Source organism: Dendrobates tinctorius, unplaced genomic scaffold (assembly GCF_039654945.1).
Source record: "Dendrobates tinctorius isolate UK_male_01 unplaced genomic scaffold, ASM3965494v1 ptg000211l, whole genome shotgun sequence".
Classification (NCBI taxonomy): Eukaryota; Metazoa; Chordata; class Amphibia; order Anura; family Dendrobatidae; genus Dendrobates; species Dendrobates tinctorius.
Window position 1 is genome coordinate 20828647 of NW_027361878.1, and position 20902 is coordinate 20849548.

Sequence of the window (20902 nt, forward strand, 5' to 3'; positions counted from 1 at the left end):
TCCATTTAAGAACCATGAAATATGCATCCAGGGGTCAGATTTTGTAATTTAAATCACCTTTCTCCAGAACAGGAATTATAATTGGAGCAGTGTAAATAACTGATCTTTCCAAAAGTATTTCCACAATAAATTTCATACTTATTCTGTACCTTATGGCTAATCTTTTGATATTGATGCATTTCCTGAGTGATGTGAGTGTCTGTTAAATTCTCAGGCTATGTTTTTCCCCATTGTGACGTCCCCGTAGATGTCTCAGATTAATGGAAGAGCAGATCAATAAGTGGTTTTAAGCTCCGCTTTTAATGAAATGATTAGGGCGGTATTTCCATCCTTTTTGCTGCCTTTTGTTTAGGGTAAATAATCACACTATTAAGGCATTGATTTCATTGATATCACAGAAAAACACAAGTGTGCATGTCACAACATAGACAGAGAGAAAGAGAGGAGTCTTCTATCCTGGATCAGTCTCCGCACGCAAGTCTATAGTTTACAGGACACCTCCGCCCAGTCTGTGAGGGAAAAAAAAAAAAATGATTAATAATATATATGTATTTTCATAAAGTGACATCATATTGCAGCTAGGTTGTGTTGTACAGAAAAAAAACTACAAAATTATATTCTGTCATACAGGCACACTATGAATGATAGATTGACCCCTCAAATCATGAGGATAATGGGGTCAAATTACTCGGTGGGGCGGCACTGGAACATCTGCAATGTGCTTAAAAACTGCAGTGACATGGTGCTGCTGTGCATTTACGTTTGTTGATCAAGGGAAGATGTCATTGGAAAATAACCTGTGTTTTGTTTTTCTTATTTGCCTTTTTTTTTTGTTAACCCCTTATCTACAATTGACGTAATATTCCGTCCATGTGACCATGGACCTAATTACCATGGACGGAATATTACGTCACCATGATCAGCGGTGCCCACGTGGTGAGCGCCGCTGATCGCGGCCGGGTGTCAGCTAATCAGCTAATTATCATAGCTGACACCCGGCACAATGTGTCAGGGGCGGTCACGGACCGCCCCCGACACGTTAACCCCTTGCACACCGCGATCAAACGCGATCGCGGTGTACCGGGGGTTAAAGGGAAGCATCGGCAGGGAGGGGGCTCCCTCCGTGCTTCCCTGAGCCCCCCACAGCAGCGCAATGTGCAGCGCTGCTGCGGGGGGCTCCTTTCCTCCAGGCCCCCGAATCCAAGATGGCGACGGGGGCCTGAGGAAGCTGGCTTCCTCAGTGCCTGCAAAGCGCAGGCATGAGGAAGTCTGCAGCAGTGCCTGTGACAGATCGCTGATCTGTCACAGTGATCTGTGATGTGACAGATCAGCGATCTGTCACAGGACAGTGATGTCCCACCTGGGACAAGGTAATAAAGTAAAAAAAAAAAAAAAAAAAAAAAAAGTGTTAAAAATAATTTAAAAAAAATCGCTAAATTAGTAAAAAAAAAAAAAAAAATTCCCCAATAAATCCATTTTTTCAAAATAAAAAAAACCAAAAACAATAAAAGTACACATATTTGGTATCGCCGCGTCCGTAATGACCTGCCCTATAAAACTGTCCCATTAGTTAACCCCTTTAGCGAACCCCTTAAAAAATAAAAATAAAAAACGAAGCAAAAAATAATGATTTATTATCATACCACAGAACAAAAAGTGCAATAACGCGCGATCAAAAAGACGCATATAAATATCCATGGTACCGCTGAAAACGTCATCTTGTCCGGCAAAAAACGAGCCGCCATACAGCGTCATCCGCAAAAAAATAAAAAAGTTATAGCTCGCAGAATAAAGCGATACAAAAATAATTATTTTTTATATAAAATTGTTTTCATTGCAAAAAACCGACAAAACATAAAAAAAGACCTAAATGAGGTATCGCTGTAACCGTACTGACCCGAAGAATAAAACAGCTTTATCAATTTTACCGCACGCGGAACGGTGTAAACGCACCCCCCCAAAAGAAATTCATGAAATGCTGGTTTTTGTTCATTCTGCGTCCCAAAAATTGGAATAAAAAGTGATCAAAAAATGTCACGTGCCCGAAAATGGTACCGATAAAAACGTCAACTCGTCCCGCAAAAAATAAGACCTCACATGACTCGGTGGGTCAAAATACGGAAAAATTATAGCTCTCAATATGTGGTGATGCAAAAACTACTTTTACAATAAAAAGCATCTTTTAGTGTGTGACAGCCGCCAAACATAAAAACCGCCATAAATAGTAAATCAAACCCCCCGTTATCACCCCCTTAGTTAGGGAAAAGTAATAAAACTAAAAGAAAATGTATTTATTTCCATTTTCCCGCTAGGGTTAGGGTAGGGTTAGGGCTAGGGTTAGGGCTAGGGCTCAGATTAGGGTTAGGGGTGTGTTGAGGTTAGGGTTGGAGTTATAATTGGGGGGTTTCCTCTGTTTGGGCACATCAGGTGCTCTCCAAAGGCAACATGGCGTCTGATCTCAATTCCAGCCAATTCTGCGTTGAAAAAGTCAAATGGTGCTCCTTCCCTTCCAAGCTCTGCCATGCGCCCAAACAGTGTTTTACCCCCACATATGGGGTATCAGCCTACTCAGGACAAATTACAAAACAACTTTTGGGGTCCAATTTCTCCTGTTATCCTTAGGAAAATAAAAAATTGGGGGCAAAAATATAATTTTGCGGAAAAAAATGTTTTTTTTATTTTCACGCCCAGGCGTTATAAACTTCTGTGAAGCACTTGGGGGTTCAAAGTGCTCTCCACACATCTAGATAAGCTCCGTGGGGGGTCTAGTTTCCAAAATGGGGTCACTTGTGGGGAGTTTCAATAGTTTAAGTACATCAGGGGCTCTCCAAACGCACATGACACCCGCAGACCAATCCATCAAAGTCTGCATTCCAAAACGTCACTACTTCCCTTCCGAGCCCCGACGTGTGCCCATACAGTAGTTTTCTCCCACATATGAGGTATCAGCATACTCAGGACAAATTGGACAACAACTTTTGGGGTCCAATTTCTCCTGTTACCCTTGGGAAAATAAAAAAATTGGGGACTAAAAGATGATGTTTGTTGAAAAAATACGATATTTTTATTTTCACGCCCGGTCGTTATAAACTTCTGTGAAGCACTGGGGGGTTCAAAGTGCTCACCACACATCTAGATAAGTTCATTAGGGGGTCTAGTTTCCAAAATGGGGTCACTTGTGGGGAGTTTCCACTGTTTAGGTACATCAGGGGCTCTCCAAAAGCAACATGACACCCGCAGACCATGCCATCAAAGTCTGCATTCCAAAACGTCACTACTTCCCTTCCGAGCCCTGATGTGTGCCCATACAGTAGTTTTCTCCCACATATGAGGTATCAGCGTACTTAGGACAAATTGGACAACAACTTTTGGGGTCCAATTTCTCCTGTTACCCTTGGGAAAATAAAAAAATTGGGGACTAATTGATCATGTTTGTGGAAAAAATACGATTTTTTTTATTTTCATGCCTGGGCATTATAAACTTCTGTGAAGCCCTTGGGGGTTCAAAGTGCTCACCACACATCTAGATAAGTTCCTCAGGGGGTCTAGTTTCCAAAATGGGATCATTTGTGGGGGGTTTTCACTGTTTAGGTACATTAGGGGCTCTCCAAAGGCAACATGACACCCACAGACCATGCCATCAAAGTCTGCATTCCAAAACATCACTACTTCCCTTCCGAGCCCTGACGTGTGTCCATACAGTAGTTTTCTCCCACATATGGGGTGTCAGCGTACTCAGGACAAATTGGACAACTTTTGGGGTCCAAATTCTCCTGTTACCCTTGGGAAAATAAAAAAATGGGGACTAAAAGATGATGTTTGTGGAAAAAATACGATTTTTTTATTTTCACGCCCGGACGTTATAAACTTCAGTGAAGCACTGGGGGGTTCAAAGTGCTCACCACACATCTAGATAAGTTCCTTGGGGGGTCTAGTTTCCAAAATGGTGTCATTTGTGGGGGGTTTCTACTGTTTTGGTACATCAGGGACTTTCCTAACGCGACATGGTGTCCGATCTCAATTCCAGCCAAAAACGTCAAATGGCGCTGCTTCCCTTCCGAGCTCTGCCATGCGCCCAAATAGTGGTTTACACCCACATGTGGGGTATCAGCGTACTCAGGATAAATTGCACAATATCTTTTAGGGTCCTGTTACTTTTGGAAAAATAAGAATTGAGGGTGAAAAGATCATTTTTGTGGAAAAAATATGATTTTTTAATTGTACTGCTGTACGTTATAAACTTCAGTGAAGCACTGGGGGGTTCAAAGTGCTCACCACACATCTAGATAAGTTCCTTGGGGGGTCTAGTTTCCAAAATGGTGTCATTTGTGGGGTTTTCTAGTGTTTTGGTACATCAGGGGTTTTCCAATCGCGACATGGTGTCCGATCTCAATTCTAGCCAAAAACGTCAAATGGCGCTGCTTCCCTTCCGAGCTCTGCTATGCGCCCAAATAGTCATTTACACCCACATATGGGGTATCAGCGTACTCAGGACAAATTGCACAATAACTTTTAGGGTCCTGTTACCCTTGGAAAAATAAAAATTGGGGGTGAAAAGATCATTTTTGTGGAAAAAATATGATTTTTTAATTGTACCGCTGTACGTTATAAACTTCTGTGAAGCCCTTGTGGGTTCAAAGTTCTCACCACATATCTAGATAAGTTCCTTGGGGGGTCTAGTTTCCAAAATTGGGTCACTTGGGGGGTTTCCACTGTTTAGGTACATCAGGGGCTCTCCAAACGTGACATGGCGTCCGATCTGAATTCCAGCCAATTTTGCATTGAAAAAGTCAAACGGCGCTCCTTCCCTACTGAGGTCTGCCATGCGCCGAAACAGTGGTTCCCCCCCACATATCAGGTATCAGCGTACTCAGGACAAATTGCACAATAACTTTTGCAGTCCAATTTCTCCTGTTACCCTTGGTAAAATAAAGAAAATTGAACCTGAAGTATTTTTTTTGTGAAAAAAAGTTAAATGTTCATTTTTTTTTTTAATATTCAAAAAATTCCTGTGACGCACCTAAAGGGTTAATAAACTTCTTGAATGTGGTTTTAAGCACCTTAAGGGGTGCATTTTTTAGAATGGTGTCACTTTTGGGTATTTTCTATCATATAGACCCCTCAAAGTGGCTTCAAATGTGAAGTGGTCCCTAAAAATAAAATGGTGTTGCAAAACTGAGAAATCGCTGGTCAATTTTTAACCCTTATAACTTCCTAACAAAAAAAAATTTTGGTTCCAAAATTGTGCTCATGTAAAGTAAACATGTGGGAAATGTTATGTATTAAGTTTTTTGTGTGCCGTATCGCTGTGATTTAAGGGCATAAAAATTCAAAGTTGGAAAATTGCGAAATTTTCAAAATTTTCGCCAAATTTCCGTTTTTTTCACAAATAAACGCAAGTTATTTGAATGCAATTTTACCACTACCATGAAGTACAATATGTCACGAGAAAACAATGTCAGAATCACCGGGATCCATGGAAGCGTTCCAGAGTTATGACCTCATAAAGGGACAGTGGTCAGAATTGTAAAAATTGGCCCGGTAGTTAACGTGCAAACCACCCTTGGTAGTGAAGGGGTTAATGTTATTTAAAAACACATTTTCACACTGACCACAGACAGGGGCTTTTTTTTAATCTTCTACTGCCTGTCCTTTTAAGCGCCCGTTACACATAGCGATATCGCTAGCAATATCGCTGTAACGTCACCGTTTTTGTGACGCAGCAGCGATATTGCTAGCGATATCGCTACATGTGATACTTACCTCCGACCGGCTCCCCTGCTGGTTATCGCTGATCGCGTGAGAAAGTCCTGGACCGTTTCTCGTCGGGCGCTTCCTGTGGCGCCGACGAGCGACGCGTGGACGCGGGCAGGAGGACGTCAGGATCGCCGCGACTGACAGGTAAGTAGCGACCCCCGTCACCTGCTATGTCGCTGGTGAGATCTGCCTGTGTGGCAGCTCACTCGCGACCACTTAGCGATGCACCAGCGATCCATATCGTTGTCGGGATCGCTGGTGCATCGCTAAGTGTAATGGTACCCTAAGAATGCTTTCAAAGATAGGAGTGTTAGTCTATTTTTTTTTCCTAATTTGACCAATCTAAACCAAATCAATGTTTTATGTAATCTCCCTTTGCCTTCAAAACAGCCTAAATTCTTCTAGGTACTCTTCTACTTGCAAACAGTTTGTCAAGGAACTCAGCAGAGAGGTTGTTCCCAACAGTAGAGATGAGCGAACATGTTCGGAAAACAATTGCCAAATCCGAATTTGCCATATTCATGCTGAATTTATGTACAACGATCGTTTACGAACATATTTACTCATCTGTACTTCCATTGACCCCCAATGGCGTTCAGCTATGTTCCGCAAATATTGCAAATATGGCGATTGTATTCCGAACCAAATATTGAAATATTTGCTCATCTCTACCCAACAGCTTGGAGAACTATGCACAGATCTTTTGTGGATGTAGGGTTGTGCAAATTTTTCTGCCTCTTCATGTGATCCCAGAAAGACTAGATTATGTTAAGATTAGGTCTCTGTGGGGGCCGTATCATCACTTCCAGGACTCCTTGGATAGTTCTTAATGACATTAGACTAAGGGTACCGTTACACTTAGTGATGCACCAGCGATCCCGCCAACGATATGGATCGCTGGTGCATCGCTAAGTGGTCGCTAGTGAGCTGCCACACAGGCAGATCTCACCAGCGACATAGCAGGGGTCGTTACTTACCTGTCAGACCCGGCGATCCTGACATCCTCCCGCCCGCATCCACATGTCGCTTGTCGGCGCCACAGGAAGCGCCCGACGAGAAATGGTCCAGGATCTTCTCGCGCGATCAGCGATAACCAGCGGGGGAGCCGGTCGGAGGTAAGTTTCACATGTAGCGATATCGCTAGCAATATCGCGGTTACGTCACAAAATCGGTGACGTTACAGCGATATTGCTAGCGATATCGCTATGTGTAACGGGTACTTTACTTTGCAGTATTTTTCCCCTACTGCCTAAAACTTCTGCATAGTAATAGGTTATAAAAAATGTAAATATATATATAGAATATAAATGGAGGCAGCATATCAAAAATAAAGCGCAACATTTATACAACTTTATTGGTCCATGTAGCGACCTTTTAGCTCAGTCTGAACCAAAAAGTTTCCCCATGGGCTTTTAACAACAGCACCTTATTTATGAAATGCTGCCTCCATTGTTTATTTTTATTTAGTAGGCTTTATAACCTGACACATCATAGTTAGAGTGTGTGTGTGTGTGTGTGTGTGTGTGTGTTCTGGGTTCAAACCCACCAAAGACAACATCTGTAATGAGTTTGTAAGTTCGTTCTCCCCATGTTTGTGTGAGTTTCCTCCAGGTACTTTGGTTTCCTTTCACACTCCAGAGACATACTGATAGGGAATGTAGATTGTGAGCCCTAATCAGAAAATCACATTGTATAATTTTTAAGTAAATTTCATTTTATTGCTGCATGAAATAAGTATTTGATTATCTACCAAATAGCAAAAATTCTGGCTCACACCTGTCAATTTAGCCCTCCTACTAGGCATTCATTACCTGTATTAATTGCACCTGTTTGAACTTGTTACCTGTTCATACACTCAATCACTCACTCACACTCCAATCTTTCCACCATGGCCAAGACCAAAGAGCTGTCTTAGGACATCAGGGACAAAATTGTAGACCTGCACAGGGTTGGGATGAGCTACAGGATAATAGGCAAGCAGCTTGTGGAGAAGGCAACAACTGTTGGTGCAATAATTCAAAAATAGGAAGAAACACAAGATGACTGTCAATCTTCCACGGTCTGGGACTCCATGCAAGATCTCACCTTGTAGTGGATGATTCTGAGAAAGGTCAGGAATCAGCCCAGAACTACATGTGAAGACCTGGTCAATTACCTCAAGAGAGCTGGGACCAACACACTATGCCGTCATCGATTAAAATCCTGCAGTACAAGTAATGTCCCCCCCCTGCTCACGCCAGCACATGTCGAGGCTTGTTTGAAGTTTGCCAATCACTATCCCGATGATCCAGAGGAGGCATGAAAGAAGGTCATGTGGTCAGATGAGACCAAAGTAGAACTTTTTAGTATGAACTCCACTCGCCATGTTTGGAGGAAGAAGGATGACTGCAATGACAGAGACCCAAATCACACAGCCAGGGCAACTAAAAAATGGTTCCATAAGAATAATTTGAAGTTCCTGGAGTGGCCTAGCCAGTCTCCATAATCAAAGCCCAATAGAAAATCTTTGGAGGGAGCTGAAACTCAATGCAACAGCCCCGAAACCTGAAAGATCTGGAGAAGATCTGTATGGAGGAGTGGGCCAAATCCCTGCTGCAGTGTGTGCAAACTTGGTTAAGAACTACAGGAGACGTCTGACCTCTTTAATTGGAAACAAAAGTTTTTAAATTTCCTTAAAATAAGTTTTTTTTTTTCTTTTACATCAAATATTTATTTCATGCAATAAAATGCAAATTCTGTAAAAATCTTACAATGTGATTTTTTTGGGGGGATTTTTTTTAGATTCTGTCCTGCAATGTTGAAATATGCCTATGATAAAAACTAAAGACCTCTCCATTCTTCGTAGGTGGGAAAAATTACAAAATCGTGTGAATATATAATTTTATTTTATTTTTTTATCCAATCATATTTATTGGTGTTTAAATATGACAAACAAAGACTGTCAGTGAATATATATATATATATATATATATATTCACAGACACTGGGGAAAATACGTATTTGACACACTGCCGATTTTGTAATTTTTCTCACCTACATAGAATGGAGAGGTCTGTAATTTTTATCATAGGCACATTTCAACTCTGAGGGACAGAATCTAAAAAAAATCCTGAAAATCACATTGTAAGATTTCTACAGAATTTGCATTTTATTGCATGAAATAAGTATTTGATACAATAGTAAAACAAAACTTATTAAGGAAAAATATAAAATATATATATATGTATTATAATATAATTATTATTATTTATAAAGCACCATTGATTCCATGGTGCTGTACATGAGAAGGGGTTACATACAAATTACAGATATCACTTACAGTAAACAAACTAACAATCACAGACTGATACAAAGGGGAGAGGACTCTGCCCTTTGGGGCTTACATGCTACAGGATGGTGGGGAAGGAGACAGTAGGTTGGGGGGTTGCAGCAGCTCCAGTAGTGGTGAGAAGGCAGCGAGGATCATTGCAGGCTGTAGACTTTCCTGAAGAGTTGGGTTTTCAGCTTCCGTCTGAAGGATCCGAGTGTGGTTGATAGCCGGACGTGTTGGGGCAGCGAATTCCAGAGGATGGGGGCTATTCCGGAGAAGTCTTGGAGGCGGTTGGGTGAGGAGCGAATAAGTGTGGAGGAGAGGAGGTCTTGGGAGGACCGGAGATTACGTGAAGGAAGGTATCGGGAGATTAGTTCAGAGATATATGGAGGAGACAGGTTGTAGATGGCCTTGTAGGTCAGTATTAGTAATTTGAATTGGATACGCTGAGAAAATGGGAGCCAGTGAATAGATTTGCAGAGGGTAGAAGCAGAGGAGTAGCGAGGAGAGAGATGAATTAGTCGGGCGGCAGAGTTGAGGATGGACTGGAGAGGTGCAAAGGTGTTAAGCAGGGAGGCCACAGAAAAGGATGTTGCAATAGTCGAGGTGGGAGATGATGAGGGCATGCACAAGTAGTTTAGTAGACTGAGGGTTGAGGAAGGGACGGATTCTGGAAATATTTTTGAGCTGGAGACAAAAGGAGGTGGAGAGAGCTTGGATGTGCGGTTTGAAGGACAGGGCAGAGTCAAGGGTTACTCCGAGGCAGCGGACCTACGGTACAGGGGAAGCGTGATGTCGTCAATTGTTATAGAAAGGTCGGGTAAGGAAGGTCTGTGAGATGGGGGAAAGATGATTAGTTCAGATTTGTCCACATTGAGTTTGAGGAAGCAAGAGGAGAAGGAGGATATGGCTGATAGACCCTCTGGGATTCTGGAGAGCAGAGAGGTGACGTCTGGGCCAGAGAGGTAGATCTGAGTATCATCGACATAAAGTGGTACTGGAATCCGTGGTACTTTGAGTTGCCCCAGGCCAAGTTTATAGATTGAGAAGAGTAGGGGTCCTAGAACAGAGTCTTGGGGGACTCCAACAGAGAGAGGGTGGGATGAGGAGGTAGTGTGGGAGTAGGAGATGCGGATTGTGCGGTTGGAAAGGTATGAGAAGATCCAGGATAGGGCAGGGTCTTTGATGCCAAAGGAGGAGAGGATCTGTAGTAGGAGGCGGTGGTCAACTGTGTCGAAAGCAGAGGACAGGTCTAGAAAGAGTATAGAGTATTGTCCGTTAGCTTTGGCTGTAAGTAGGTCGTTGGTAATTTTGGTCAGGGCTGTCTCAGTGGAATGATGGGGGCGGAAGCCAGATTGTAGATTGTCAAAGAGCAAGTTAGATGAGAGTTAATCGTGGACATGCTACTCCAGGAGTTTAGAAGCGAATGGGAGCAGCGATATTCGGCGATAGCTGAACGTGGCTGTTGGATCGAGGGTTGGCTATATATATATATATATACTAGCCTGAAGAGCCCGGCGCTGCCCGGGCATAGTAAATAACTGTGGTTAGTTACAGTGGTGGCCAAAAGTATTGGCACCCCTGCAATTCTGTCAGATAATACTCATTTTCTTCCTGAAAATGATTGCACACACAAGTTCTTTGGTATTATTATCTTCATTTAATTTGTCTTCAATAAAAAAACAAAAAAAGAATTGTCCTAAAGCCAAATTGGATATAATTCCACACCAAACATAAAAAAGGGGGTGGACAAAAGTATTGGCACTGTTTGAAAAATCATGTGATGCTTCTCTAATTTGTGTAATTAACAGCACCTGTAACTTACCAGTGGCACCTAACAGGTGTTGGCAATAACTAAATCACACTTGCAGCCAGTAGACATGGATTAAAGTTGACTCAACCTCTGTCCTGTGTCCTTGTGTGTACCACATTGAGCATGGAGAAAAGAAAGAAGACCAAAGAACTGTCTGAGGACTTGAGAAACCAAATTGTGAGGAAGCATGAGCAATCTCAAGGCTACAAGTCCATCTCCAAAGACCTGAATGTTCCTGTGTCTACCGTGTGCAATTTCATCAAGAAGTTTAAAGCCCATGGCACTGTGGCTAACCTCCCTAGATGTGGATGGAAAAGAAAAATTGACGAGAGATTTCAACGCAAGATTGTGCGGATGGTGGATAAAGAACCTCGACTAACATCCAAACAAGTTCAAGCTGCCCTGCAGTCCGACGGTACAACAGTGTCAACCGGTACTATCCGTCGGCGTCTGAATGAAAAGGGACTGTATGGTAGGAGACCCAGGAAGACCCCACTTCTTACCCCGAGACATAAAAAAGCCAGGCTGGAGTTTGCCAAAACTTACCTGAGAAAGCCTAAAACGTTTTGGAAGAATGTTCTCTGGTCAGATGAGACAAAAGTAGAGCTTTTTGGGCAAAGGCATCAACATAGAGTTTACAGGAAAAAAAGAGGCATTCAAAGAAAAAAACACGGTCCCTACAGTCAAACATGGCGGAGGTTCCTTGATGTTTTGGGGTTCCTTTGCTGCCTCTCGCACTGGACTGCTTGACCGTGTGCATGGCATTATTAAGTCTGAAGACTACCAACAAATTTTGCAGCATAATGTAGGGCCCAGTGTGAGAAAGCTGGGTCTCCCTCAGAGGTCATGGGTCTTCCAGCAGGACAATGACCCAAAACACACTTCAAAAAGCACTAGAAAATGGTTTGAGAGAAAGCACTGGAGGCTTCTAAGGTGGCCAGCAATGAGTCCAGACCTGAATCCCATAGAACACCTGCGGAGAGATCTCAAAATGGCAGTTTGGAGAAGGCACCCTTCAAATATCAGGGACCTGGAGCAGTTTGCCAAAGAAGAATGGTCTAAAATTCCAGCAGAGCATTGTAAGAAACTCATTGATGGTTACCGAAAGCGGTTGTTGGCAGTTACTTTGGCTAAAGGTTGTGCAACCAAGTATTAGGCTGAGGGTGCCAATACTTTTGTCTGGCCCATTTTTGGAGTTTTGTGTGAAATGTTCAATGATTTGATTTTTGTTTCATTCTCTTTTGTGTTTTTTCCTTGCAAGCAAATTAAATGAAGATAATAATACCAAAGAATTTGTGATTGCAATCATTTTCAGGAAGAAAATGAGTAATGTCTGACAGAATTGCAGGGGTGCCAATACTTTTGGCCAACACTGTATAACAAATTATAATTATCCTCCATCCCATAGTCCCATGCCACTATACCCATCATGCATATCCTCCATCCCATAGTCCAGTGCCCATATACCCATAATACATATCCTCCATTCCATAGTCCCGTGCCCACATACCCATTATACATATCCACGATCCCATAGGCCTGTGCCCATATACCCATCATACATATCCTCCATCCCATAGTCGAGTGCCCATATACCCATCACACATCCTCCATCCCATAGTCCCATGCCCATATACCCATCACACATCCTCCATCCCATAGTCCCATGCCCATATACCCATCATACATATCCTCCATCCCATAGTAGAGTGCCCATATACCCATCATACATATCCTCCATCCCATAGTCGAGTGCCCATATACCCATCATAACATCCTCCATCCCATAGTCCCATGCCCATATACCCATCACACATCCTCCATCCCATAGTCCCATGCCACTATACCCATCATGCATATCCTCCATCCCATAGTCCAGTGCCCATATACCCATAATACATATCCTCCATTCCATAGTCCCGTGCCCACATACCCATTATACATATCCACGATCCCATAGGCCTGTGCCCATATACCCATCATACATATCCTCCATCCCATAGTCCAGTGCCCATATACCCATCACACATCCTCCATCCCATAGTCATTATGACGTCATAATGAGCGGCGGGGCTTGCAACCTATGATGACATCAGCGTCGCCATGGCAACCATTATGACATAATGAGGGGCGGGGCTTGATACACATACTTTTTCCCCATTATGTAGATAGGGGCAAAATTGTTTGGTGAATTGGAACGCGCTGGGTTAAAATTTCGCCTCACAACAGAGCCTAGGACGCTCTCGGGGTCCAGACGTGTGACTGTGCCAAATTTTGTGGCTGTAGCTGCGACGGTGCGGATGCCAATCCCGGACACACACACACACTGTACATACAGTACATACATACACACATTGAGCTTTATATGTTAGATATATAAAATGTGTGTATCTATATACAGTATATAAGAGTATATGTGTGTGTATATGTGTATGTACAGTATGTGTGTGTGTGTGTGTGTGTATATGTGTGTGTATGTATATGTGTGTGTATGTGTGTATATATATATATATATATATATATATATGTGTGTGTATATGTATAAAAACTTCCTTCTCACCCCTCATTGGGGGTGGTCTTTGTTGTCCTTTCTCAATCTCGGGTCCTCTGCCAGAGGCCTGGGAGTTTGAGGGTTCTGCGCAGGATGTTAGTTGTTCCCTGCATTGTGCTTTTCTGGACAGAGAGCTCAGATGTTGCTCCTGGGATCTGTTGTAGCCATTTTCCCATCTTAGGGGTCAGTGCTCCTATCACCACTGGAATCACTGTTGCCTTCACCTTCCACATCTTCTCCAATTCTCCTTTTAAGGCCCTGGTATTTCTCCAGTTTCTCATATTCATTCTTTCTGATGTTGCTGTCACTTGGCACTGCCACATCTATTATCATTGTTGTCTTCTGATCCATGTCTACTATCACAATGTCTGGTTTGTTCGCTAACACTTGCTTATCCGTCTGGATCTTGAAGTCCCAGAGGATTTTAGCCATTTCATTCTCCACCACTTTCTCTGGGGTCTCCCACCTGGACAGGGGGGCATAACCCATATGCTGTGCAGATGTTCCTGTATACAATTCCCACTACTTGGTTGTGGCGTTCGGTATACGCTGTTCCTGCTTGCATTTTGCATCCTGCCACTATGTGTTGGATGGTTTCTGAGGTATCTTTGCATAGTCTGTACCTTAGGTCTGTCTTGTGTGGTAGATTCCTGCTTCCATGGATCTGGTAGTTGGTGCTTGCTCTTGTGCTGCTATGATTAGCGCCTCTGTGCTGTCTCGGAGTCCAGCTTTCTCCAGCCATTGATAGGAATTCTCCATGTCAGCCACTTCCATTATCTGTCGATGGTACATCCCATGCAGCGGCTTGTCTTGCCATGGTGCTTCATGTTCCTGTTCTTCCTTCCAGATCTGTTGTTGCTGCCTTAAGCTTTCTCTCAGCATCTCATCTTTTGGTGCCATTTTTCTGATGTATTCCTGGATACTCCTTGTTTCATCCATGATGGTGGCTTGGATGCTTATCAAGCCTCGACCACCCTCCTTTCTGTTGGTATACAATCTTTGGGTGTTAGACTTAAGCCCCCGTTACACATAGCGATATCGTTAGCAATATCGCTGTAACGTCACAGATTTTGTGACGCAGCAGCGATATTGCTAGCGATATCGCTATGTCTGATACTTACCTCCGACCGGCTCCCCCGCTGCTCATCGCTGGTCGCACGAGAACGTCCTGGACCATTTCTCGTTGGGCGCTTCTGCTGGGCTTCCTGTGGCGCCGAGCGACGCGTGGACATGGGCGGGAGGATGTCAGGATCGCCGCATCTGACAGGTAAGTAGCGACCCCCGACCCCTGCTATGTCGCTGGTGAGATCTGCCTGTGTGGCAGCTCACTAGCGACCACTTAGCGATGCACCAGTGATCCATATCGTTGTTGGGATCGCTGGTGCATCGCTAAGTGTAACGGTACCTTTAGGATGGAGACCTCCATGCTTTGTGAGGAGCTTGCATGTCTTCACATCTGCAGCTTCCATGTCTTCTTTTGGCCAGCTCATTATGCCAGCAGGGTGTCTGATAACTGGCAAGGCATATGTATTGATGGCGCGGATTTTATTCTTCCCATTGACCTGGCTCTTCAGGACCTGTCTTACCCTTTGATGGTATTTGGATGTTGCTGCTTTCCTTGCCTGCTTATCATGGTTACCATATCCCTGTGGGATGCCGAGGTACTTGTGGCATGTCTGTACATCTATGTGCCCTGCTGGTAATTTCACTCCATCAGTTTTGACTACCTTGCCTCTCTTTATTACCAACCGGCCGCACTTCTCCAGTCCGAAGGACATCCCAATGTCTTCGCTGTAGATCTATGTCAGGTGGATCAGTGAATCGATGTCTCGTTCATTTTTCGCATACAGCTCGATATCATCCATGTAGAGGAGGTGGCTGATGGTGCTTCCACTCTTGAACTTGTCTCCATAGCCAGACTCTGCAGTTAGCTAGCTAAGGGGATTCAAGCCTATGCAGAACAGAAAAGGGGACAGTGCATCACCTTGGTATATGCTGCATTTGAGGGTCACTTATGCTAGTTATCTTGAGTTGACTTCCAATGTTGTTCTCCATTGCCCCATTGAGTTTGAGGAAGGTTCTTAATTTCATGGTGACACGTAGTCAATCCAGGCTGTGTTGAGATTGGTCTGTCTAAATCTTGAGTCTTGAGCGACTGCTCTATCTACTAAGAGCTGGTACTTAGAGCCTCTGGTGTTGGTCCCAATCCCTTTCTGAGCTGGCTTCATGTAGTGGTTCATATAGCTCTCTAGCTTGGTGGCTATGATGCCTGACAGGAGTTTCCATGTTGTTGTAAGGCAGGTTATTGGGCATTAGTTGGATACAACTGTTCCTTTGGGAGGATCCTTCATGATCAGCACTGTTCTTCCTTGTGTTAGCCAAGCTGGTTGGTGGCCTGCTTCTAGCAGTTGGTTCATCTGCTTTGCCATGCGTTCATGGACCACTGTTAATTTCTTTAGCCAGAAGGTGTGGATCATATCTGGGCCATGTGCTGTCCAGCTCTTTATGTTCTTGACCCGATGTTAGATGTCTGCTTCTGTAATGGTGACTGGTTCTTGCTCTAGGTGGTTGCTGTGTTTCATTCTCAGATCTTGCAGCCACGTTGCACTGGTGTTGTGCGTTTTTTCCTTCTCCCATATGTCTCTCCAGTATTGTTCAGTCTCTGCTATTGGTGGAGTTGCTGTCTTCGTGCTGTTACTCTATAGTTGTAGTACACCTTGGATGGTTCTTTGGAGAACAGGGCATTTATCTTCTTGGCCTCAGCCTCTCTAGTGTATCTCCCTAGTCTTGCAGTGAGTGCTGTGAGCCTTTGTTTAGCAGTCTCTAAGGCTTCAGCTGGGGTCAGGCCTTTGTCCTTGTCCAGCTTGGTCTTATTCTTGACCTTTACGCTTCTGTATTTCTGTTAGTTGGCTGACTTCCCTTCGTGTTACCTTGATCTTTGTCTCCATTCTTCTTTTCCAAGTGGGGCACGTACTTCTGTTGCTCTTGCTGGTTGTATAGCCAAGCATTTCCATGATTGCTGAGGCAGTAGCATAGATCAGTTCATTAGTTTGAGTTATGGTGGTAGGTAGGTATTGATGCAAGTGCTCTATTGGCATCTTCTAGCATACTGTCTGGTTGTGTTTCTTTGCTGAGCCTTGGCAGTCAATCTCTAGTATTTGATGCATATATTAATTACAGTATATACTCGTGTATAAGCCGACCCCCTAATTTTGCCACAAAAAACTGGGAAAACTTATTGACTCGTGTATAAGCCTAGGGTGGAAAATGCAGCAGCTACTGGTAAATTTCAAAAATAAAAATAGATGCCAATAAAAATAAAATTAATTGAGACATCAGTAGGTTAAATGTTTTTGAATATCCATATTGAATCAGGACTCAGAGCCCCATATAATGCTGCACAAAGGTTAATAATGGCCCCATAAGATGCTCCATAGAATAATATGCCCCATATAATGCTCCATAAAGGTTATGGCCCCATAAGATGCTCCATAGATTATGCCCCCATATGCTGCCCCATAGAATATGCCCTCATATGCGGCCCCATAGAATATGCCCTCATATGCGGCCCCATAGAATATGCCCTCATATGCGGCCCCATAGAATATGCCCCCATATGCTGCCCCATAGAATATGCCCCCATATGCTGCCCCATAGAATATGCCCCATATGCTGCCCCATAGAATATGCCCCCATATGCTTCTCCATAGATTTTGCCCCCATATGCTGCTCCATAGAATATGCCCCCATATGCTGCCCCATATATTATGCCCCCATATGCTGCTGCGAAAAAAAAATGCCATACTCACCTCTCCTGCTCAGGACCAGGCACCTGTGATATTCACCTGTTCTCGGTCCATCGCTGCTCACCACTGTCTGCGTGTCCTCTGTCAGTGATTGTTCAGCCAGCAGAGGCGCAGCGCGCACTAACCACATCACCATGCCCCCTGCTGGCTAAACATCACGGACACGGGAAGCAGCAGACGGTGGTTAGCAGCGTGGGAACGAGGACAGGTGAATATCGCTATACTCACCTGTCCTGGAACGTCTCTGCAGCCTCACTTCTCCGCTGTCTCCCTTCCTGCCTTCAGCGGTCACGTGATACCGCTCATTACCACTCATGAATATACGCATATTCATGAGTTTAATGCGCGGTACCACGTGACCGCTGAAGGCAGGAAGGGAGACAGGGGAGAAGCGAGGGGGCTGCAGAGTGCCAGGATGGGTGAGTATGATCTGTGACACCCCCGCTCCCCCCTGCCCCGCCAACCCCCAGGTATATGACTCGTGTATAAGCTGAGAGGGGGACTTTCAGCCCAAAAAAATGGGCGGAAAATCTCAGCTTATACACGAGTATACACGGTATATATTAATATAGTAAGTGCACAGCTTGTTGCATATTTACTCCTATAGGAATTTAGAAAAATTAGAAAGTTTAATCATGTAATTACATATTATATTCCATTAATTATACATGGTCCATTTATGAATGAGTTGTAGTTAGACTGGGAGTATGGAAAAATTGAAGACTTAGAAGTTTAGCTTACCTACTTGACAACCCTGATTGTAGGGGAATATAGGCTTATAGGCTCTGTTCAGATTTTGCAATGGGGTTCAAAGCCTTTGTCACATTTGCAAGAATGGATAACGTTTCACGTAGCGCTATTCTTCACATCTAATCTTTTGAAAAGTCAATGGGGTCTACTGAATTCTATCCATATTCATCCTATGTTAGATCTGTAGCTTCCTTTACAAATGGTAGCCAGTACGCAGATATGAACATAGCCCTAAGTCTACGATAAAGGATCACCTCTTTCTTGATTTGTGTGTGTGTCTGTATTTGTGTAAGAGCTAATTCTTCACCTTGTAACCAAGGCTGCATGGGGAAGCAAGCAGCGCTGAAAGGAATGAGTATGTAAAAGGCCTTACATAGATGAAACTGTGACATTGACAAATCATTAAGTAGGGAAAAAAAATCAATACAAATGTGAATGCAGATGAAACATTTATAGGTTTTGTACACATTGAGACCCATGTTTCCACATATATGAATGAAGCCTTCTTATGCTTTATTCATCGGTCTTGCTATTACTTTGTATTACATTACTTTGTATTTCCAAATTACCGACACAGTGAATGTTCTACTTGTGTCATTGATAGTAATGTCACACTGTTATATGATTGCAGGAATATTAATATTTACTTCTTAAAGGTGTTGTCTGGTTTAAAATGTTACCAGTGTTGCATCCCTTTTTAAAACAACAATCACTGCAATACTCGCCTCTTATGGGTCCGGCGCTAACTCTCCAATGCTGCACCGTTTTTTGAAGACCGGCAGCAGTGGTGACGTTACGTCAGCAGCGCACATGACTGCTGCAGATAATCAATGGTGATGAGCCACATAAGCTAAAAGCTATATACCTCTGTATACCCCCAATTTATATACAGACATATTGGGTTCTTTATCTTGGATTATGTATGAATCTGGCAGAATTCTGCACACAAGTGTCCAGTGCTGGTGTTAAGGAGCTGCTACCCCTGAACAGATTTTCATTGGGTGGTCTTGACAATAAGAATCACTCCCCCTTCTATGTACAGGATGATCCATGTGCTGGGATGGAACGATTAGGGTGTAGTCAGATGGTCGCATAAATCGGACTGGGATAGGAACACAGTGCACAGATTGGCCGTGGTGACCCGCAAGCCAGCCCCTGCATTGTGTACTGATCTAGGTTCGATTTATACGGCTGTCTGACTGCGCCCTTAAGCAAGTGTGACCATTGAAACTGAAAATACTTGTTTGAAACAGGAAGATCTACAAATTTTAACTAAGTTTGGATTTCATTAAAACAAAAACGGCTATATTTTTCCTGTTATAACAGAGAAATGTACTTTGCAATTCTGAGATTTGGACTTTTTCATAATACAAATTGCTTACATTACTATAATTTGATAAACCAGGTCACAACGGCTCTATAATCTGTTTTGAAAAAGTAAATCTCAGTCTCTGCCCACCTAGCCTGATTAACAGCTCCTCAGTGTCCCTCCTCCCTGATGCTGCTGAGACCTCACACTGCGCTGTACAAGCCACAGCTGTCAGTCACACTGAGTAGGTGGAGACAGAATACACTTGGATTCATGCAGTCTCTCAATCTGCAGCTGGACTCATAAAAATGTTTAACTCAATGTCAGTATTACACAGCCGTTCTGAACTGGATTTTCAAAGTAAGTACACCAGCCTAATCAAGTCTAAGCAATATTTTTTATTAAAGTATACAGTTTGTAATGTGAAATCTGGTGAACAATACACATTATTTTTAGGCTGGGTTCATATGTTTCAAGTCCCCGCGTTGACATGCACATTGATGTACTTTTTAGCTTGACAGAAGCATAAAGTTGTTTAATTGATAATGGATGAGCAGTAAATTGCCATTTTATTGCATAACCGCAAGGTCTTTACCAAACAAACACTTTTTAGAATCAGTCAAACTGTAACGATCATCGTGCTATTGTGCAGCCACAATGGGCAAACCCAGCCATATCATTAGGATAAACAATCGTAGTAGATTAAAACATTTAATTTAAGAATTAGCAAATTCTATAAATAGACTTCTGTTACTGCCAAAGTCTTGAACAATCCAGTTGATTATATATTTGCACACCTTCAAGAATGTAGTTCAAAGCATGCACGCACTCCACTCAAATAGCAAGAGAAGTCATCTCTAAATGCATGCAGGAAAAAAAAAGTTCTTAAGTGCCAAAAAGATAAAACCAAGGACCTACTAAGTAGTTGTACATTGCTAGTACATGATTTTCTTGCAAATTAAGTATAGTGACTCCCTAGTCCTGTCAGGAATAATGTATGGTAAATTAGACCACACAATGTAGTAGACCACTGAGGACTACAATGCATAGGTGCACGATTACAAGAATTCCCCACATATCGAGAGAGGGTTGTTACTCTTAATCCTAAAAATTAAAGTAATTTATTTTATTTTTTTAATGCTATATTTTATTTTTTAAATCCATTTTTGAAACCTCTCAAAAAAAAGTGACAAAAGTTCTTTGGGGCACATTATAAATATTGTCACAAGTTACATCATCAGTGCTGTACGACCCTTGTAATGTTTAGAACTGTCCTAGGTTCTGATTCTTATTAGACTCCACAGTTCTGTCCTCATCAGAGTATTTCAATATTAGAAGAGGGTTAAAAAAAATTTTTAATCTGTCGGAAGTATATATGCTAAATAAAAGTAAGAGGGTTAAGCAGCTTCATAAAATATTTGAATTCTTTGACTAAATTATAACAAATCACTTTTCGAACACTCATAAACCTTCCTCAGCGAGCCCGGCAAATTTTTCAATAATTTTTATCCACATAGGTTCCCTTTAGCTAAAGTTTATATCAAAATCAAACAGATATCTAATATGAGATAAATCAGGAGGAGCTAATCAGATTTATATATAAATA

At 42.8% G+C, this 20902-nt stretch overlaps 1 protein-coding gene across 3 annotated transcripts in view; it reads right to left on the reverse strand.

Moving 5' to 3' along the window:
- Window positions 1–281: 281 nt before the first annotated feature.
- MACROD1 (mono-ADP ribosylhydrolase 1) overlaps window positions 282–20902 on the reverse strand; it is a 963591-nt gene continuing 942970 nt past the window's right edge. For all 3 annotated transcript variants that reach the window (XM_073554582.1, XM_073554583.1, XM_073554581.1), the window contains one exon: window positions 282–509. Coding sequence is in view for 2 of the 3 variants with exons in the window: in XM_073554583.1 (XP_073410684.1) it covers window positions 462–509 (48 nt within the window). In the remaining variant the exon portion in view is untranslated. The remainder of the gene's footprint in view (window positions 510–20902) is intronic.